Here is a 20,889-nt window from a genome sequence, read left to right on the forward strand (position 1 = left end):
AAGGAAAGTTGGTAGTGATCGCAGTGTCATGGCCTTGAGTATGAGTGGAATAGCTTCTGTTTTCGTAGTAGGAATAAATTATAAGTTAAACAGTATTAAAAGTTGGGAGTGTCTGAAAATAAAAATTAAAGGCTAAAAGAAGTTAAACTTGAATTATTTGAAAAAACAGATTAATATTTGTAATTTTATCAATAAGTTGAAAATATTGGTAGAAAACCCGAGTTGGTTTCCGAGCAAAATTTGTGAGTTGTTTTAAACTTTATAAGTAAATTATACATATAAATTACTCACTTTGTTTGGATTTATGTTGGTTTAAATGCTTCCAAATATGTCTACTCAAATCTCTTAGTCTACCTTCCTACATTGTTATATAAGCCAAGTCTTAACTATGACTATTGATAACTACAAATAACATGTCAAGAACTTCACAAACAAACACCAATTTAATTTTCTATTGTAAATTGATATCACACATACACACTAATATATATATATATATATATGCACGCAATATAATTTTGAAATATACAAATGATACATTTGTCATTTATACATTAAATGTAATACATAATTTAATAAAAATTTAGAACAGAAAATACGACATGAACCAAACAAGTTGATAGATGCATGAACACGTGAACAAATGCGCGTACAAAAGGGACTGTGATATAAAAAAAAAAACAATCAAAATTCAAAATGAACGAGTTCTTAGATGCACGAACACGTGAACAAATACGCATACCAGAAAGGACGTAAAGAAAATTCAATTAAGTGAATTCGTGGATGCACGAACACGTGAACAAATACGCGTATAAGAAGGACCACGAATAGGAGAAGGATGCCTTTTTTTTTTCCCCTTTCAAATACTTTGAGTTTCTTATTTGCTAAGGCAAGTTAAAAAGTGCAGCTTTTGTGAAGTATCTTTTGACCAAAAAAAACAAGGTTTGAAATATCTTTATGCAACAGATAGGGGCTTGCTTTGAAGCTTTACACAAAGTTTCTGAAACTCCATGCTAAGGGGCGGAGTAATGTAATGGAGAGGAGAGAAGGGCTGATAGAGAGTGGGAGTGGGAGAGATTGGAAAGCAAAGGGCACCTGAGAAGGAACAAAATGCTTTTTAAGATATGTTAGTGCTTTTGCAACTTTCTATCTTTTGGTAGTGGGGATGAAACAGTGACTTTTCCTTACCCTCCTCTATTTGTTTTCCTACTCTCTCCCCACCCACTAATTCTTTGTATTCGACACCTACTCAAATTTCGTGTTATCTATTTGAATATATTGAATTATGCGTTATCTGAATAAAACCTCATCTTGATAGTATTCAGATATGAGCATACCATGTTATGGACAATTTTAGCTACATTATTAAATTGGAAAAAATGCAACGCACCCCCTGTGATATGTGCAATGTGCATGATACCCTCCTGTAATATAAAAAATACCAAATTACCTTCCTGTGAAAATTTTATTGGAGCAATTGGACCCCTGCGAGTGGAAGGTGTGGCGCATGCGCCAATATTGTGACTAGGGGGCCATATTTATGTTGTTTTTTTAACAATTTTGCCCCTCTTTCATCAAATGAAAGAGATAGTGCAAAATACCCCCCTGTGTTAGTGTAACGAGCAAATTATCCCCCTACATTTTTTCCCAAATAAAAGTGTAGCAGCTTGCTCATATGTTATTGCAATTTCTCCTTCTTTCACTTGTTTCTCACGTTTTTTTCTCCAAAAACAAAGAAAATGTCAAGGTCATCCACCTCATTCCGTATTTTAACTTTTTTGGCATTTTTGTGACTGGATTCCCTCATGCTTAAATTTCATAAATACAAGTTGAAAATATACAGAAAAAATAAACACCAACACTAAACAAAATTGACAAAAACATAAAATTGAATTCCATTAGAAAAGATTGAAAATTGACAAAGATTAAAATTGCATTTTTGTGACTGGATTCCATTAAATTATATACATTGGTATGTTTGTTTGTATAGTATTGATTTTTATGCTGCCAAGGCTAAGTTAAGAAATAATTGAGTTAAAAAATACTAAGGATGCATTTTAATTGAAGGATTTGGAATTATGAATTTCAAATCTTTAATAATTAGTTTGGATGATTCTAAATTTGGAAGGATTTCAAATCTTCTTCGATTCTAATTTTGAATTATATTTTATTAAATATTGATGAATTTTAATTTTTTTTTAAATTGAATCATTTGAAATTATTTTCTCAAAATCTAAATTCATAAATCCAAATGCACCCTAAAAAAGCGAGAAGGTAATGAAAAAATAAAGAGAGACACTTGAAAATGGAAGAAATAAACTGGAGTTATTTACTTTTGTGCATGGAATAAATGATTGATATCGGCTGGTTGCATAAAATATAGGATATGATAGATTAATAATTTTTATTGGTATTTACAATAAATGTAAATTATAACTAGATTACAGTATCACACCTCTAAAGTAGGAGAAATTATAAAAACTTTATTCAGGGTGGGGTGTCGTTTTTTTATAATAAACCATGAATAAGAATGTATTAAAGGCCGAGCAACGCTTATCAATCCTTGTTTGTTGACAGCCCATTGAGTAGTTGAATACTTCATAGTCCAATGGGCCCAAAAACTGAAAGCCCAAGTGGGAGAAATAAAGACAAGTGGCCCTCTTGAGGCCCAAAGAAAGACTCTTTCATTTTATTTTTATTTATTTACAGTGATGTAGTAAGTGTAAGAGAAAGCTTCAGTTTGAAAATACATAAATATCTATTAAACCAAATAATTAGTGAGAAAATACAAAATTCTTTCTGTGATCGGATTTAAATTTCGACTAAGAAAGCACAAATCAAATGTTCTTAATTTTTATTCCATCAAGAAAGATTCTTTATTTTTTTTGGAACATAATATTCCGTCAAGAAAGAATTGAAAGACCCAGAAGAAATAAAATAGAAATGGAAGAGGAAATATCTTACCATATGCCACCTTTCTGAACGAGAGGTTAGAATTCAACCGCGCAGCGTCCAGCACCAACAATGGCGGTACTCTCCTCCCTCCAAACAAACCCCTATGCCTCCCACATCTACGCCATCTCTTCCAACCCCATTCCACCGGCTCTACTCTACACCATTCGCCGGCGCCGCCGCAAGCCCAGTAATGGCCGATATCTCCTCGTCAGAGCTTACATGGAAGAATCCAACTCCATTTCCGGTTTCGCCAACAAAGTCATCGGCTCGCTTCCCGTCGTTGGTCTCATCGCCAGGATTTTCAGCGACGAAGGCGGCGTCGGTGGAGATATTGTTGATTTTGCGGAGTTCAGGAGGAGAGTGGGGAAGAAGTGTTCCGTTAATGATTCCAGAGCCTTCTTCGAGTTTCAAGAACGGCGTGGAAAGGTATTTTCGTTTCTCTTCTTTTTGTATTTGGAAGTGGTAAGAGATCTAAGGATATGGTCTGTTTGTGTGTAGCCAGGGGATCCTCTGTATGTGCTGCTATGTTGTTGGCTAGCTGCAGTTGGTGCTGGTCTGCTCAAATCTGAGGAAATATTGGAAGGAGTTGCCAGGCTTCGGATTTCGGATGATATTGAGTTTGAGGAGGAGAATTTCATTGCTATGATGAATGATTCAAGAGAGGTTGGTTGAGTATAGCTCGATTCCTTTGCGATCTACTTTCTAGATCTTCTGTTACAAATAGACATTGCACCTTATAATGTTCACTTGCAGAGGCGAGCCAAGCTGAGAGCTCCGGTCCCAACGATCCCGATGGAAATTCGAGCTGAGAAAGCTCTAGAAGCCATTTATGTGTGCTGCTTCGGGAGGGATCTTATAGACAAGGAAGACGAGGAACTGCTATCCATCATCCTTAATGCTGTCTTCCCGGCAGTGGGGCTGGCAGAGATAGAAAGAATTGTTAAAGAGAAAGTAAAGAGAGTGGCAGAAGGGACTGATGAGATCAAAATACCAGAGCCAAAGCCCTTACCGAAAGAAGCTGTACAGCTGCAAATGAAAGACTTGCAATTTCTCAGAGAAGGTGAGACGTCTTAAACTTTTTCCTATTTCTATTTAGTCCTTGATGTTAAAGAGAAAAATGGTCTTGAGGATCACTTACATGCTGTGGTTTCCAGGCAATACAGAGTAGAAGAACTGAGGAGTGAAGAAAGCGAGAAAAGTACCGTCCACAGTTGACATATAGGATTTCTGCACTAAAATGATCTCATGTAGCATTTTTTCATGATGGTGTCCGTGTACTTATGTCACCAAATCAAATCCAAAGACTCCTAGCAAGGTATTGAGCTTGTCATATTGACTACTGGGCTGAACAAGGTTTTTTTGGATAGTGAGCAGAAATGATCTTTCGACTACATCTTGAGTACTCCAACACAAGATGAGAAACATCATAAAGATGAACATCTGAGATCTGGATTAGCCAATTTTGCACAGCTTGCTACAAGATGCAAATAGCGCCCTGCAGTAGGACAACACTAGCAACATATGTACAACTAATAGTTACAGCAACACTGCCATTCCATTATGCTCATCCTTCTTGCTAAAATGAAAGGGAGAGAACAAAGGTTGCACGAAGTAATAAGGAGAACAGCCTGCTGTCTGTCAAAACCCATGGCTCCAAGACCTCTAGAGCACCTAAAAAATCAATTCCCACAGCATCTCCAGTAACAAGCAAAAATCTGTCGAGAAATCTACCGAGCCAACCACCCAACATGGTTGAATAGAGCAAGGAGAAGTGAGTGCATAACAGCAGAAACAATGACCTAATGATGCTCTCCATCGCAACATAAATTCTGGAGCCATAACATTTTGAATTAAGGAACAAGGCAGAATATAATCTACTAACAATATAACCATTTTGGTGTAACCGTTGGAAGTTGGAACGATGGGGGTCTTCACATCTTTGCTATGGTTGAGGATTCCAAAAAGCCCTGTTATAGCGGCGTAGTAAAGCCTGAATAACCAAAAAGAAACCAATGAAACATGTTCACTCATTTTAAATCTGTTTCTGCTAACAAATCGTTTTAGTTTTGAACACAAGGCATTTCAATCATATCTTCTCATTGTTGACATTAATTAAATTGCAACTTTCATCAATAAGGTAAATTACAACGAATTCCGATGATGCTTGGCATAATTAAAAATACTTTTTCATTGTTTGAAAAGATATCAATATCCCTAATTTTAACAATCACCTAACAATTAGCCTAATCCATCAATTTTTATTAGATTTTCATCCGTTTTATAGTAAATTGAACAAATATCCTTGTAAACTATGGATTATAATTTTACTTATTTTTTTAAAATTTTCTGAAAGTTTTTTATGGACTTAGTGAGTAGTTTTTGTAATTTTTCAATTTTTTTCATCCACCGCTTCCAATTAGTTTATATTTTATAAAATAAAAATATTAAAACATGAGCAAACTTGACAATTTAGACTTCCGCCCAAAAATTAATAATTTCATCAATCATTGTTGATATTTATAATTTTTTAAATAATAAGTGACTCGTAATTATGACAAACCTAAAAAAAATCAGTCTAATTTACCCTTCATTAGTATTACTAAATGTGCATGGTGCAATCAGCTTCATTCAAAAAAAAACCAGCACTAACTGAATATAGCAATTTACAATATGTACTGCTTTAGAATAGTAAGTTCTACATTTTTCAGCAGTGCAACATATCCAATCAACTACATGAAGAAGGGAAGGGGCCATTGTTTAGTTAGATTTTACGATTTTTAGTAAGGATGAAAATATCAATATATTGTAGTAGATGTATAAGTCCGAGTAAATGAAGCTGAAACCCAAATCAGAGCGAGAACCGAAGGACATTGCAAATAGCATTTGATCATACCTTCAGATAGAAAACCCCACCGGCCGACCTTGGAAGATAACATCGACTTCAGCAATGCGGACGCGGTCGCCGAATGCAGAGGCATCAAAGGTTCACCACATCCTACCTCAAACGGTAGCCTGAACATCACAAAACCTAGCTTAATTACAATATTCAATTGCAAAAACATCAGTAATGAATGATCAGCTTATGAAAGTGATAACGCTTTTTTCAGGTGAACCTGGTGGGAGGAGAAGAGGCGGCGGCGAAGTGACAGGGAGACTGGGAGAGATTGGTGGGCGCGAGTCCACTGAAATTCGAACCCGAGGCAAACGGATTGCGATGATTAGGCGCGACATAACAGAGTTTTTGCCGAAGAAATGGATCGGTTGACTATATTTCTGGCACAATTCGACGCCATTTCTGTTGGTTCATTCAAAAACTCTTAAACCCTAGAAGGCTAGAAGAAATTTATGGCTTTCGAATTGATCAGTGCCTAGCGGGATGACCCAAATGGGCTTAATACGGACCAGCTAGAGATCATTTAAAAAATTAGAAAATTAATTAAAAAGAAAAAAAGAAAGATTATTCTTTCTGAGTTTCTGGATAATTAAGAAGGAAAAAAAACAGTAGCATAATCTTCTAATCCACAATTCATGTGCTGAAATATCAAGGGGAGTCACGTTATGGGCCCACATAATTTTTTGGGATAATTATACTCCTTTGAGATTTGAAAATTTCATTTAACATCTATAAAGTTTGTTTCTTTCTAATAAATAAGTTCCTCCATTAGTCAAAATTTATTGAATTTGCTGATATTAATGGAAAAATTGAATGAAAATTGATATTTCTCTTTGATTGAGTTATTACTGACTTATTGCAAGTTAATAATTTTTTTCAAACTAAACTACCATTATAACGATGAAAATATACCTCTTCATTGTAATAATGCGTCGAGACTTATGAGGGTAATTTGATCATAAAAAAATCTATTTGACTTGTAATAAGTCACTCAGAGGTAAATATAATTTTTTTTTATTAATATCAGCAATATCGATGAATACTTACTAATGAAGGAACTTATTTGTTAAATGGAAGCAAACTTTAAGGTTACTAGGTGTAATTTCCCAAACCACAGAAGATCTAAGTGTTATTACACCAAGTCTATGGAGAGAAGAGTGTAATTATCCCTAATTTGTTTTTAATAAATTACAACAACTTCTCTAAAATTTGTCATAATTATAAATATTCCATTATTATTTGAAAATTACAAATACCATATTAGTATTAACAATTATTTAGCAAATACAACACAAGAATTATCTTGAGGTTTTGGACTGTATTCAAAAATGGAAAATAGCTAGTCATCCTGCATGGGATTGAAAGAGAACCACCTGAAGATTTGTTAATTAATAGCCAAGTTAATAAGGAAATTTGAAACTTGTTTCTTTGTTTGTTTCCCTTTTGAGCGGAAGGAAATTTAAAAGTGAAGGGTACTAAAACACATACATCCGTTTATTCGAAAACGTAATCCAGAATAAGCAGCTGCATATCATAACAGCAAAAAGTCCTCCCTTGGTTCATACAAGAGCAGATAAAGGATACCCAAATTAAACTTAGAAGTTCTTCAAGGATCTCGGCACTCTGCTAAATACTCAAACTGCACAATACATTCATGATAGGTGAAACTTGCGTCTTTAAGACAAACCAGAGCAGGTTTGTACCACTAGATCCTGCCTGTTTATACCAGCTGGGATGATCCTTGCTTTTACCTCCAGCTGCAACGCTTGCCACCAGGTAGTAACTAGAGCTCCATCGATATAGGGACATCAAGATGCTTCTTCCTAATGCATAACTTGCTGTGAATCACACAAACAGGAGGACTTTTGAAAATGACAAATTATCACCTTGGTAATCTCCTAAACAAAACCCGGATTTCTGCTTCTTTTTTCTTTTTTCCATACAATTTAGCTCCCTTGGAAAGCAGAGGAGATTAATTGCGGCTTCACTCCTCAACAACGTTAACTAATTCATATTCAACCAGCGAGAGATTATTATCTTCCTTGACGGTAAATTTTGCAGGTTCAGCCACTTCTACCCGACCCCATTTATCCACAGCAAGTCTCATTGATCCTTTGAACATGTCAATTTTGGCATTTCTCAGAGTGACAGAACTATCCGGCTTCATCATGTCCACTGCAAATTAGAGGTCACATAAAATCAACTTAATTTCAAAATGAGGGGAAGCAAACATTTGAAATTTAAATGTACCTACAAACTGGAATGCTAAGGGCCTAAGGCTAATTATAAATCTGAAGTTCTCACAGTGGGTCCAAACTGCATTAAACTCTAAAACAAAACTAACTACAACCAATTTGGTCAGACCAGTCTGTGAAAATTCATAATGTCCATTTATTACTTATTTCTTAAAACAAGAAACTACATGGGCATTTTGCATTTTCATTCCATCGGGAACATGTCCTATCATACACCAAAAAAGGAACTAAGTATGTAAAATGAAACTAGAAACTATGAGATAATAATGTCTGCCTATACTATTTGACAGAATCAAAGAGCACATTGTAGCCCACTCAATCTCATCGATAGTCAAACTATAAGAACTGATGTTTTCGTTCAACACAAATAAAGACAAAATTCACATTTTTGCATCTTTTATTTCAGCCACGATGTCCAAGTGATGTAATGGATCCAACAAAGATCAGCATTGCAGATTGATAAAATAGAAAAAGTTGTCCTACCTTGCTCATTCCTTGCAGTAAACAAAATTGTCCCAGTCTCATCTCCCACCAGACACTCAGCAATTCGCATTTGCCGAACTTGTGGCCCATCTGGCCTGCCCTTTCGCAGGACCAGCTTGGAACTCACAACCTTTACTACAAGATTGTGTCCATTTGTTCCAGGGCGCAGCTGATCAACCTTGGTGAAAACTGGCTTTCTCATAGCTGATTTTGTTTCAGCCATTTAAGAAAACCTGCAGCAGGCATAGCATCTATTAACCCTAGAATAAGGGGAATCAAGCCTTTCCACATTCATAATTTAAATCGGGAAATCAGAAAAATCGTCACAACAAACATTTAGAAGCTGAAATTCCACTAAAAAGGTATACCGACATGAACCCAGACCCCATTCAACCATATCACACCGAAAAAAAAAAAAAAAAAAACTCATCACCATCAGAACCAAACATAAAAACATTGGCGCTTCCTCTTAAAAAGAAGTAAGCGACTAATCAGACTCACACAATAAAACAAATTAATGCCCGTATACCATCACTAAACCACCATACACCAAAGGCATCTATTAAATGCATGTAACAATAAGGAATTACCTCCATTTATTAATTAAACCTACAAACAAACTAGTAATAACTAATCCAAACAAGCAGCAAAATGAAAACCCTAGTCATCAGATCAATCAGAGGAGATCGAAAAATTTCATCAATCTAGAGTGAATTACCTTTGGAAGCGTGAACAGAACAAGAACAGAGAAATTGGGAATTCTGGAGAATAGCCTTTTCTTTGTTCTACTCGTGTTGAATCGTTTTAGTGAGGTGATAGTCGAAGTCGCTTTTTGAGTGACAGTTCATTAATCTTTTGGCCCTGGGTCTTCCACATTTTCTCCAGACAATCTCAGCCGTCGGTCATAAAGCGTGTAAGTTGATGAAACGCGCAAGCTAAAGTCGCTGGGGCAGATATAATGACTCGCCGATAAAGAAGTGTTGGATGGCACGTTACACTTACGCACATAGACTTTTTTTCATTCATTTTGTTGCTTAATTTCCAATTCCAATTCTTCCATATCACATTATGTTTTTTTTTTTTTCCTCGGGGGGGGGGGGGGGGGCACTATAATCAAAAGGATGTTTTGAAAAATTATAACATGTTCTATTAAAATAATTACCGTAAAATAAGGTCAAATTTATTTATGAAAGACTTCAAAAGTATTTGAATAAATTAAATTTTTAATTGCATTTTCGTAAAGAATAAATACTTTAAAACTATGTTAGGATGGCCCGATGATAACTGTTCAACGTTTAAACTCATAAAATTGTAAGAGAAAAAATTAATAAAATTGTAAAAATGTTTAAGGTAGCAAAGTTATATCTAGGCATAAAATGCTTGTATTTTTAATAACGCTGATTTTTTTAATGAATTTTTATCAAAAATAAAAAAAAATAAAAAAGAAGTAAAAGTTATACCTGGGCATAAAGTGCTCGTATTTATAAATATTTCTATCATAAAATTACATGAGAACTATTAATTCATAATGATGCATGATCATCATGAATTCATACCATATACGTGTTTAGACTGAGTTGGTGTTCGGGTCAATACGACCCAATTAAAAAATAAAAAGTTAAAAGCTTATTAGATATTATTCTCTGCTTGCATTACTACTCATTTTTGCCTAATGCTTATAAGTACCAGTTATTATGAACTAGTTACTCTTCTTGGACATACACTTAATGATACTTATATGAGCAGGAAGAATTGAATGCTTGAGATGTTGGAGTCAGAAATATGCTGAAGTTGATGGGTTCAGCTACAACAGCTGTAGTGGTTCCGAAGCTGTTTGAGAAGAGCTTCTTGACGAAGCAGAGGAAGCTGCACTGCAGAAGTCTCATTTGGGTTTTGTGTTAATGGGCTACTTAGTTAATTAGAGTTAGTTCAGTTAGGTAGTTATTTGGGTTAATTACTTATTTAAAGGGGTCTGCTTACGAGCTGAAAATATAGAAAGAACACAACTTCATTCTTCTTCTATTCAAGAGCTGCCCATTTTAATTTTGCCATGGCTTTCACCTGCAATTTATTGGAATTTCAACATGGTATCAGAATCATCTTGGGATGGTCTCCAGTCTCTTTTTGATCAAGAATTTCTTTTCAGATTCTTGAGGACTTACTTTCCTCCTTTTTCTTTACATTCTTGGGTTTCATTTCTTGACTACTTGTCCCCTAACTGAATTCGCAAGGGGCAGGAACATGGCTGAAATTGCTGGAACAAAGGCTCGGAAGCCTCAATTGATCTCGGAGAGCCTGAAGTTGCAATGAGGAGACTGCCCAGGGATGAGTTTGGTCTCAGTACCATTTGATGGGAGCAATTATTTTCTTGGGTGCGATCAATTAAGTTTGCGCTTGGGGCTAAACAAAAGCTAGGATTCACAGATGCCTCATGCAGCAAACCGACTGAAGACAAGAGTGAAAGAGAGCAGTGGCAGAGAACAGACTGTATGGTAGTATCTTGGATCTTGAACTCCATCTCGAAAGATATATCGGAGGCGTTCTTGTACACCACTTCGGCTCGAGGCTTATGGTTGGATTTGGAGGCTAGATTTGGTGAGAGTAATGGACTTTTACTCTACCAAATTGAGAGGGAAATTGCATCAATCAACCAGGGAAACCACCAAGATAAAGAAAATATGGGATGAATTATCAAGTTTGAATCCATTGCCTCCCTGTTCTTGTGGAGCTAGCAAGGCAATGGCAGATCGAAGTAGCTCTACTCAACTGATGCAGTTCTTGAGGGGCCTCAATGACGCATATGATCATGTGCATAATCAAATATTATTAGCGGATACTCTTCCAACCATTGGGAGAGCCTATTCCATGATTTTGCGGGTAGAAAAACGACGAGAGATTAATGAATGGAAGACTTGCAAATGTGGGAATGCAGAAGATAAACAGAACGCTTCCTAGGAAGAGGGGCTTTGTGGACAAGAAACAATTATATTGTGATAATTGTAAAAGAACGGGGCACACCAGAGAAAACTGCTTCAAGCTAAATGGATATCCGGAATGGTATAAAGAATTGATGGAACAAAACAAAAAGAATAGAAGGGCCTCAAATGCTAGAGTCTTGACTGCAAAGCTTGACAGAAGCACCAGGGACAGAGGTTTAAAGCAACTTGGCTGAAATTGTGAGAGCAGAGTTAAGGGAGTTGCTGCAAGGGCAGAACTTAGACAAGATCCACTCAAATTTTGTAGAGGTTGACGACTTTGCAGGTAATACTCTAGCATCAATAAAGAACTCCATAATGGATAATTGATAGTGGAGCTTTCTGTCACATGTGTAGTAATCTTAGCCTATTTTTGCATTAAAAACCTCTTAGCACTAGAGCATCCATATGATGGAGTTGTCAAATTGGTTGATCAAAGGGGAGATATACAGCTTTCTCGAAACTTTAGGCTTATGAATGCCTTATATTTTATTTCCTATAAGCATAACCTGCTATCTGTTAGTAGGCTTTGTAGTGATGTTTCTTTTAGTTTTGTTTTCACTAAAGATAAGTGCATTATGCAGGACCTTATGACTAAACAAGTGATGGCTATAGGTAGGCAGATTGCGAAGCTGTATGTACTGGATAAAGGTTCATTCCTACAGATTACACCAGATTTGACTACAGAACCTAGCTTTGATCCCCTTTCTGTAAACAATGTTGGTGCATTAAAGGATATTGTGAATTGTGAGATAGGAAAATATATCTAGCATATTAGAATGGGACATGCAAGTTATGATGTTCTGAAACAGATTTCTGTAATGATATACATTAGTAAAAAATATATATTAAATTGTAAGGGTAAAAAAGTAATTGGATGTGTAGGAGACACACCTTAAGCAAATACAACCCATCACACCATATAATCTCCCATACCACTATAAATACCAAAATACTAATTTTTTAATCCAAGTTACTATTCATTGACTAGACATCATTCTTTTGAAAACTGCACCTTTTGCGGAAATTACATTCACCTGGTGTGCAATTGCGTCGTGGTAAAATCCCGATTTTATCTTTTAGCAAAAAAACCTCGACCACATCATTGGCGTTGTCTGTGGAAAAATTTACCTCGACGCTGAGCATGCAGACCAGGTCTCGAGCCCGTGACGTACACGATCTAGACGTAATCCGAGAAGCCCAAGTAAACGGAATGGAACAAACCCGCCTGGCGAACACTCAGTTCCTCAGGAGGTAACCCTCCTGACGCATGAGCAGGCACCCCTCAATGGGGGAGTCCCCTCGTCACATCAACAATCTCCGGTCGGGCCACCAATCGGAGTACTCCCCCCTGACGCCCCATGACGTGTCTACTTGAGCTGCTGCTCAAGTCGTGGCCCAATTTGTGGCGCAACAACCAGTGAACCCACCCCCTCCTTCCCCTCGCAGAAGTCGAGAACTATCCTCGGCTCCCGAGGAGGAGGAGCAGAGGCGAGAAGAAGTAAACGGTCGGATCTCCAGACCTGAAGTTGCAGAAACTCAAGATCGAAATCTCCATAATCGAGAATCTTCCCCCCCCCCCCCACCAACTCGAGGAGCCGAGGATTCCTACTTGCCGTTGGATGTGGCACCTCCAAGACGGAGCCCATTTGCCTACAACATTCTGGACGAGGCGCTCCTAGCTGGTCTCAAGGTGTCGAATCTATCAGAGTATGACGGGACAGGAGACCCACAGGAACACCTAGACAAGTTCTATGCCAAGATTGATTGGTATGATCTTAGTGACGCCGCGTACTGTAAAGTTTTCCACACTACACTTTCAAAACGCGCGTTGGCCTGGTTTAACCAACTGCCCGCTGGAACTATTTCCAGCCTCGAGCAGTTGGTGCAGCGTTTTTTGCACCACTTCTCCATGAACAAAAAGGTCCCGAAAACGGAAGCATATCTGTTCACAATCCGCCAAAGGGAAGGCGAGACTTTGAGAGACTTCATGCAAAGGTTCGTAGATGCAGTGCACGAGGTTCCACGTGTTAATCAAGAGTTGTTAGCCAGTATTGTCCAGCAGAATCTACGACCGGGAAGATTAAAGGAATCTATAGCCGGCAAGCCCCCTGGCACTATGGAGGACTTACTTGTACGCTCCCAAAAATACATCCGCATTGAGGAGTCGAACGCGATGGATCATTTCTTCAACAATAAAAGGAAGGGTCGAGAAGAAGAGAAAGAACCAAAGAAGAAGGAGGAACGCAAGCATGTACCTCCAGCTGGTTTTGCCCACTATACCCCTCTAAATGCCCCCAGAGGGGAGATACTTGTTGTAGCTGAGCGGCAGTGACTAATCAATCAATGGCCAAGAAAAATGAAAGACAACCCCAAAAGGCTCAAGTCCGACAAATATTGTTGTTTCCACCGAGACAGAGGGCACACGACAGAGGAGTGCCACCACTTGAAAAATGAGATAGAGAAGCTGATTCAGTGAGGATACTTAAAAGAATATGTCAATCAGGGATCGAAACCCCAACCTCGGGACTCAACATCAAAACAGACCGGGAACGGAAACAACCTCCCCACGTGTCACTAGCCGCTCCTTGGGCAAGACGGCCGGCAGTGACTTGCGGAGGACGTGCGGGCGGCTAGGGGATGCCGGCCGGCACGCAGGTGCGCAAACGGCCTTCGAGCAGAGACTCTTACCAATTGGGGATTGCAAAACTGTTCATATGGGAACTTCCTTGATGTATGGGGATGCTATCCGCCAAGTATGAAGTCATTCCGAGGACGTTTGGGCAAGGAGAGATAAGGGCGACGATCAGGCGCCACCCTACGCGCAAGCAGGAGAGAAATGTGTGAAGTAGAGTGCTTTATCTTTGGAGATTTGCAAAACTGTTTCTATAGCGAGATCCTTGGAGTGTTGAGAACACCTCCAATATGTTTCAGAGGTAGACGGTTCCGTTTGGGTAGGAAACAACGACGATCTTCAGAGTCTCCTAGTGCAGTGGCGAGACTATAGTTTCAGATTATTGCGCGGGCAATCCCTCAGCGATGGATGATCGGATGGGGCTGAAACTCAAGGGTTATGATGTAGAAGTCGTGGGCGTTGCGGGCACATGCGGAGTGCCGTAATGCCGAAGCGGAGCGAGGATGCTCCTTGCCATCGAGGGATGCATCGGCGGGTTCTGAGATTGTGGAGGAGACGTATGGCGGTAGACTAGCTAGTCGGGGCCGGCCGCAAAGACGCTAAGGCGTGCGTACCGAGAGCCTCGGCAAACATGGGCATTTTGGATAGGGGAGCGTAAAGGCACGCGGTGCCGCGCAAGGATGCGTTCAGATGTCATGCTAGCGAGCTTCAGTGTCGAAGACAAGCGACGGACAGTCGGTAAACTCTGAGATGTACGAAGGCTGGTCGAAGGTTGGGTGAAACCTGAGACGCCGCACGGGCGAAAAATATATTCCGCTGCGTGACAAGAGTCCTCTACATAATTGGGTGTATTCAGACACTATTCGTGAGGGCAAACGATCAGTGATTGAGCTACAACTGGGAAGAGAGTGCAGAGAGAGGCACAGACTTCCAACGTAGGCTACAATGGGGAAGAGAGTGTAGAGGAGTACACAGACTTCCAACTTGAGGCGATCAGACAGTGTATCTAAGGCACTGTTTGTTGAGAGCTACCCGCCACCTTAGGAAGAGACTGCAGAGAGAGGCGCAGACTTCCGTTCAAGGTTAGTGTCGATTGAGGACATCAGAGACACTATATTTTGTGGAGGAGGAGCTTAGCATCGCTTGTGAGCAGATCTCGTGTTGTGCAGAAGAGGCACTTCACAACTGAAGCGCTCGAAAGAGCAGGAGGTTGGTCTGGTGTCGCGAAATACTGAGAGAGAGTATTGGGCACCACATACACCTCAATCCTTCGTGTATGTGTTGACGAGGACATCAACAGATCAAGCGGGGGAGAATGTCACTGGCTGCTCCTTGGGCAAGACGGTCGACAGTGACTTGCAGAGGACGTGCGAGCGGCTAGGGGATGTCGGCCGGCACGCAGGTGCACAAACGGCCTTCGAGAAGAGACTCTTACCGATTGGGGATTGCAAAACTGTTCGTATGGGAACTTCCTTGATGTGTGGGGATGCTATCCGCCAAGTATGAAATCATTCCGAGGATGTTTGGGCAAGGAGATATAAGGGCGACGATTAGGCGCCACCCTGCGCGCAAACAGGAGAGAAATGTGTGAAGCAGAGTGCTTTATCTTTGGAGATTTGCAAAACTGTTTCTATGGCGAGATCCTTGGAGTGTTGGGAACACCTCCAAGATGTTTCAGAGGTAGACGGTTCCGTTTGGGTAGGAAACGAGGACGATCTTCAGAGCTGCAAGTGCAGTGGCGAGACTGCAGTTTCATATTATTGCGCAGGCAATTCCTCTGCGATGGATGATCGGATGGGGCTGAAACTCAAGGGTTATGATGTAGAAGTCGTGGGCTACGCTACGGTTCAAGCGGCACGTGATTTGGACGTCGGTTGATGGAGATGTGAAAAAAGTGCGCTCCTCAACCCCTTTCAATGTCTACTGCTGGAAATAGGAAAAACTTTCTTAAGCCTATTATAAGGGGGGTATGATGCGGTGAGCTCTAGCCGGCCCTCCCCGTGCACGACAGCAGTGGCGGTAGGCAACGTCGGCACTAAATGAGCATCTTTGGGGGCATGTTGGGGGCCTCCAAGGGTCGGCTCTAGGCATCTCAAAGGAGTGTTTAGAGTCCCCGAAAGGCATGGGAATCGGACGAACGGCGTAGGGCCAGGACGGCCTACATTGGGCGAGAGGTTCCGTGTGACGTGCAAGGTTGCTCCGCGGGCTGCGAGATATCTGGGGCAACACCTCTCATGCGAATGGGTGATCGAGGCAAGCACTCCAAGACCTCGTGATCCAACTCATGGGACGTGCTATTGGGTTCTAGCCGTCCATGGGGGTCCATTGGCCAAGATGAGCGATCGTGGGACGACGCTGCACTGTGGGCATATTATGTAGGCATGCCGAAAGGCAAGAAAGCATGTCGGGCATGCCATGCGGGATTAAGGCAGGATGCCGGTATATCATGTGCGCCTCGGACTTAAGATGCGATCCTACTCGGGCGAGGCATAGAAGACGGCCACGATGAAGGCGTGCGCGGATGCCCCGAGTGTGCGTTGGACATGAGACGAGCGTTGCGGGCGCATGCAGAGCATCGTAATACCGAAGCAGAGTGAGGATGCTCCTTGCCATCGAGGGATGCGTCGGCGGGTTCCGAGATTGTGGGCGAGACGTATGGCGGCAGACTAGCTAGTCGAGGCCGGCCGCAGAGACGCTAAGGCGTGCGTGCCGAGAGCCTCAGCGAACATGGGCATTTTGGATAGGCGAGCGCAAGGGCATGCGGTGCCGGGCAGGGATGCGTTCAGATGTCATGCTAGCGAGCTTTAGTGTCGAAGACACGCGACGGACAGTCGGTAAACTCTGAGATGTGCGAAGGCTGGTCGAAGGTTGGGTGAAACCTGAAACGTCGCACGGGCGAAAAATATATTCCGCTGCGTGACAAGAGAGTTCGCCCGTGACACCACGGCAGGGGTTATCGCTGTGATCTCGGGGGCCCCCGCTGGTGGTGACTCGGCCAATGCAAGAAGGGCCCTCGTGCGAGCAGCTAGGGGGAGTCATGCGCAAACCCCTATCTAAGTTCATAATATTAGATCGCAGCAAGAGGATGAAATTTCGTTCGGCCAGCAAGATTTCGACCCAATGAGGAATCAAAACAACGAAGCCCTGGTCATCTCCGCCACGACATCCAACTTTTGGGTCAAAAAAATTTTGGTGGATAGTGGGAGTTCTGTTGATATTATATTCCACGACACGTATGTCCAATTAGGGATTGACAACGCACAGCTTCGGAAGGTGAACACCCCTCTCATGGGCTTTAGCGTGGACATGATCCAACCAGTAGGGGAGGTGACACTACCATTATCTCTCGAGTCTTATCCAAAGAGATCCACGAAGTTAGTGAAGTTCCTCGTGGTGAAGGCCCCATTTGCCTACAATGTCATCTTAGGGAGACCAAGCTTAAACCTCTTCCGAGCGATAGCATCTACTTTCCACTTGAAGCTGAAATTCCCCACTCCTGATGGTGTGGGGGAAGCCGCGGGGGACAAGAGAATGGCGAAAGAATGCTAAATGAATATCCTTAAAAGGTCGCGCGAGAGGATGGATGAAGCGACCGATAAAAAAATAAGGAGGAAGATGACTGATGGGGGGCGGGAGACAACAGATCCCCCGAAAGAGTACGTAAGAGCACCTTGTGGGCAAAAAAAGAGTTGAAGTCGTGGAAGAACTGAAAGTGATCCATCTCTCTATAGATGGCGAGAAGACTTTAAAGATAGGCACAGCGATGTGTCAGTCCACTGAAGAGAGTTTAACACGATTTTTAGCTGAAAATGAGGAAGTGTTTGCATGGAGCATGATGGATTTTTATGGAATCCCACCCGGCATCATCACTCACCAGCTCAATGTAAATTCCGAATCAAAACCCGTGAAGCAAAAGAAAAGGATATTCGGACTAGAGAGAAGTCAAGAAATACAAATGGAGGTGGATAAGCTGCTGGAAGCTAAGCACATATGCCCGGTGCAATATCCAAAGTGGTTAGCTAACGACGTCTTGGTCCCGAAGCCAAACGGAAAATGGCGTCTCTACATCGACTTCACAAATCTGAATAAGGCATGTACAAAGGACCCCTTCCCCCTCCAGCGAATCGACTTGCTAGTTGACTCAACCTCCGGATGTGAAATGTTAAGTTTTCTTGATGCGTATCAAGGATACAATCAAATTTCGTTGGCGCCTAAAGATCAAGAGAAAACGAGCTTTGTTACAGACCAAGGGATCTTCTATTATAATGTCATGTCGTTCGGCCTGAAGAATGTCGGAGCAACGTATCAACGGCTCGTCAACGACATGTTCAAAAACCAGATAGGTCGGAACATGGAAGTATACATAGACGACATGCTGGTTAAGAGTGTCAAAGAACAAGATCACGTCAAGGATCTAAAAGAATGCTTCCACATCCTAAAAGCTTTTGGCATGAAGTTGAATCCCACTAAGTGTACCTTTGGGGTGCGGGGGGAAAAATTTCTTGGGTACATGATCTCCGAAAGAGGGATAGAGGCAAACCCCAAAAAAATCAGCGCTATCATGAATATGCGCCCATCCAAGTCAATCAAAGAGGTGCAAAAGCTCGCCGGAAAACTGGCCTCCCTGAATAGATTCATTTCGCGGTCTGCGGATAAGGGCCTACATTTCTTCAAAATACTTCGCGGTGCGGTAAAATTTGAGTGGGACAAATCTAGCCAAGAAGCATTTGATGAGCTGAAGAGGTATTTGTCTTCGCTGCCTCTATTGACAAAACCAAAAACGGGAGAAACCCTCTACCTTTACTTGGCAATTTCTGGAGATGTGGTTAGCTCTGTTTTGGTACGACAGGAAAATAGAGAGCACCACACAGTGTACTATGTCAGTAGGATGCTGCAAAGGGTCGAATCCAGGTACTCCCAAATCGAAAAACTAGCCCTCTCTTTAATCACCGCAGCCAGAAAATTGAGGCTGTATTTTCAGTCGCACCAAGTAGTGGTACTGACGAATCACCCCCTGAAACAAGTACTTTCAAGCCCAGCCATTAAGGCACAAGCACTAGCTGATTTCATTATAGAGCTAGCATACGATGAAGCAAGTATCTCTACGCCTTCCTGGAGTCTACATGTCGATGGATCATCAGCGTTGACGGGAAGCGGGGCTGGAATAGTTCTAGAGAGCCCTGAAGGTGATAAGTTCGAGTATGCGATAAAATTGGAATACCCCTCGTCTAACAATGAAGCAGAATACGAGACATTCTTAGCAGGGGGCGAGTTAGCCTTAGCCACCGGGGCGAGGAAGATTACCATTTATAGCGACTCGCAATTGGTGGTTAACCAGATCCAGGGATCATTAGAGACTCGAGATGAATAAATGGCTAAGTATTCGTTGAGAGCAAAAAATCTACTTGGAAAATTCGAAGAAGCCTCTATTGTCCAGGTGTCGAGGACGGAAAATGCCATAGCTGATCAACTGGCGAAACTAGCGAGTTCAATGGCGGCCATCCGAAGCAGGAGAATCACTTTTCTCTCTAAAGAAAGGGCCGCGATAGAGGAACAAGAGGAGGTTATGTCCGCAGACTCAGTACCTCCTTGCTGGAAAGAAGAGATCGTCAGATTCTTAACCATTGGAGCCGTACAAGAGAACCAAAAGGAGGCAAAGGCATTGAGAGGAAAAGCATCCCGCTTCGTAATGGTAGATGGAGAATTGTACAAACGTGGTTTCTCACTGCCCCTCTTAAAATGACTAACTTCTGAAGAGGGAAATTATATCCTGCGAGAGATACACGAGAAAATTTGCGGAAACCACCTCGGAGGAAATGCCCTAGCGGGAAAAGCCCTCAGGCAAGGTTTCTTTTGGCCAACGATGCTCTCCGATGCGCATGGATTGGTTAGGCGATGCCGGAATCACACAAGTAGTTAGGTAAAAAGCACAATACAAACACGAGCCATATTCTCAGCTAGCAGCTCGTCCATTTGCTCCTCCGAGAAGTCCGCCACCTGACTTAAGTCTTCTTCACTCACGACGCCTCGAGTGCGGCTCCAATATGACGAAGGGTCTCCCGCTTGGCTCACCCCCGCCTCACGAGCGTCGCCGTCCGCCATGGAGACGGCGCCTCTCTGCCTCTTAGGAGGAGGGGAAGGACCAACCATGGGAGTGGGGAGTGAACCAGAGTGGCCGCTCCTAGTAGAGACCCCACGAGATGCGACAGACACGGAGCTCCCCACCTGCGGTGGTGCCGACTCTTGATCGCGTCTCTTTTGCTCCCTAACCGCCGCCTTTCGGGCACGCATGGCGTCGATCTCAAGCTTCTTACCTAAAACACAATAAATTTAGCACAAGAAAATATAAAACCAAGTTCATAAAAAGACAAAAATGCATGAAGAAATGTGGCGGAGGAACTTAAACGCCATATGACAATTACAAGAAAATACCAGAAGGAGAATAGTGAGCAATGTCCACCATGCGGCTAAACAACCCCGCCGCCATAAACCCCTGACGCAATTACCCAAACACCTTACGGTTAGTAATCTTGATAGGGGAGCTGCTCCACTCCGAGGCCAAACCCCAACCATCATCTCTAACGTAAAAATTTTTTTCCTTCCAAGGACCCTTAGAGGAAACAAACCCGGCCAAAAACCTACAAGCTTTCTGTGGAGTGAAGTAAAAATATCGCCCATCATCAGAAGAAACAG

General features: G+C 41.6%; 3 protein-coding genes and 1 pseudogene across 5 annotated transcripts; 2 read left to right on the plus strand and 2 right to left on the minus strand.

The window, feature by feature from the left end:
• The first annotated feature begins 2,747 nt into the window (after window positions 1-2,747).
• On the plus strand, window positions 2,748-4,285 carry PDE329 (calcium homeostasis regulator). Of its 2 annotated transcripts, XM_011087523.3 has the most exons (4): window positions 3,025-3,381; window positions 3,454-3,618; window positions 3,709-4,015; window positions 4,110-4,285. In XM_011087523.3, the coding sequence occupies exons 1-4, from the start codon at window positions 3,025-3,027 to the stop codon at window positions 4,121-4,123; spliced, it is 843 nt and encodes a 280-aa protein (XP_011085825.1). In that variant the 3' UTR covers window positions 4,124-4,285. The 2 variants fall into 2 exon arrangements, with proteins under 2 accessions (XP_088740407.1, XP_011085825.1); XM_088884281.1 differs by lacking the exon at window positions 4,110-4,285 and having other exon boundaries at window positions 2,748-3,381; window positions 3,709-4,029.
• Window positions 2,836-6,467, minus strand: LOC105167707 (protein NUCLEAR FUSION DEFECTIVE 6, mitochondrial-like; annotated as a pseudogene). Its single transcript, XR_016067041.1, has 3 exons — window positions 6,069-6,467; window positions 5,849-5,967; window positions 2,836-4,945 (listed from the first exon to the last, which is right to left on the minus strand). The product of XR_016067041.1 is annotated as a protein NUCLEAR FUSION DEFECTIVE 6, mitochondrial-like (transcript).
• Window positions 6,468-7,321: 854 nt separating this feature from the next.
• Window positions 7,322-9,456, minus strand: LOC105167709 (Nucleic acid-binding, OB-fold-like protein). Its single transcript, XM_011087524.3, has 3 exons — window positions 9,305-9,456; window positions 8,587-8,819; window positions 7,322-8,023 (listed from the first exon to the last, which is right to left on the minus strand). Exons 2-3 carry the CDS (start codon window positions 8,807-8,809, stop codon window positions 7,833-7,835), a joined length of 414 nt encoding a protein of 137 aa, XP_011085826.1. The 5' UTR covers window positions 8,810-8,819; window positions 9,305-9,456; the 3' UTR covers window positions 7,322-7,832.
• A 7,860-nt stretch (window positions 9,457-17,316) lies between these two features.
• Window positions 17,317-17,745, plus strand: LOC148787120 (uncharacterized). Its single transcript, XM_088883222.1, has one exon. The coding sequence runs from the start codon at window positions 17,317-17,319 to the stop codon at window positions 17,743-17,745; it is 429 nt and encodes a 142-aa protein (XP_088739348.1).
• Window positions 17,746-20,889: the final 3,144 nt, after the last annotated feature.

The sequence above is a fragment of the Sesamum indicum genome, linkage group LG8 (assembly GCF_026168435.1).
Source record: "Sesamum indicum cultivar Baizhima isolate 11 linkage group LG8, ASM2616843v1, whole genome shotgun sequence".
NCBI classification, from domain to species: domain Eukaryota; kingdom Viridiplantae; phylum Streptophyta; class Magnoliopsida; order Lamiales; family Pedaliaceae; genus Sesamum; species Sesamum indicum.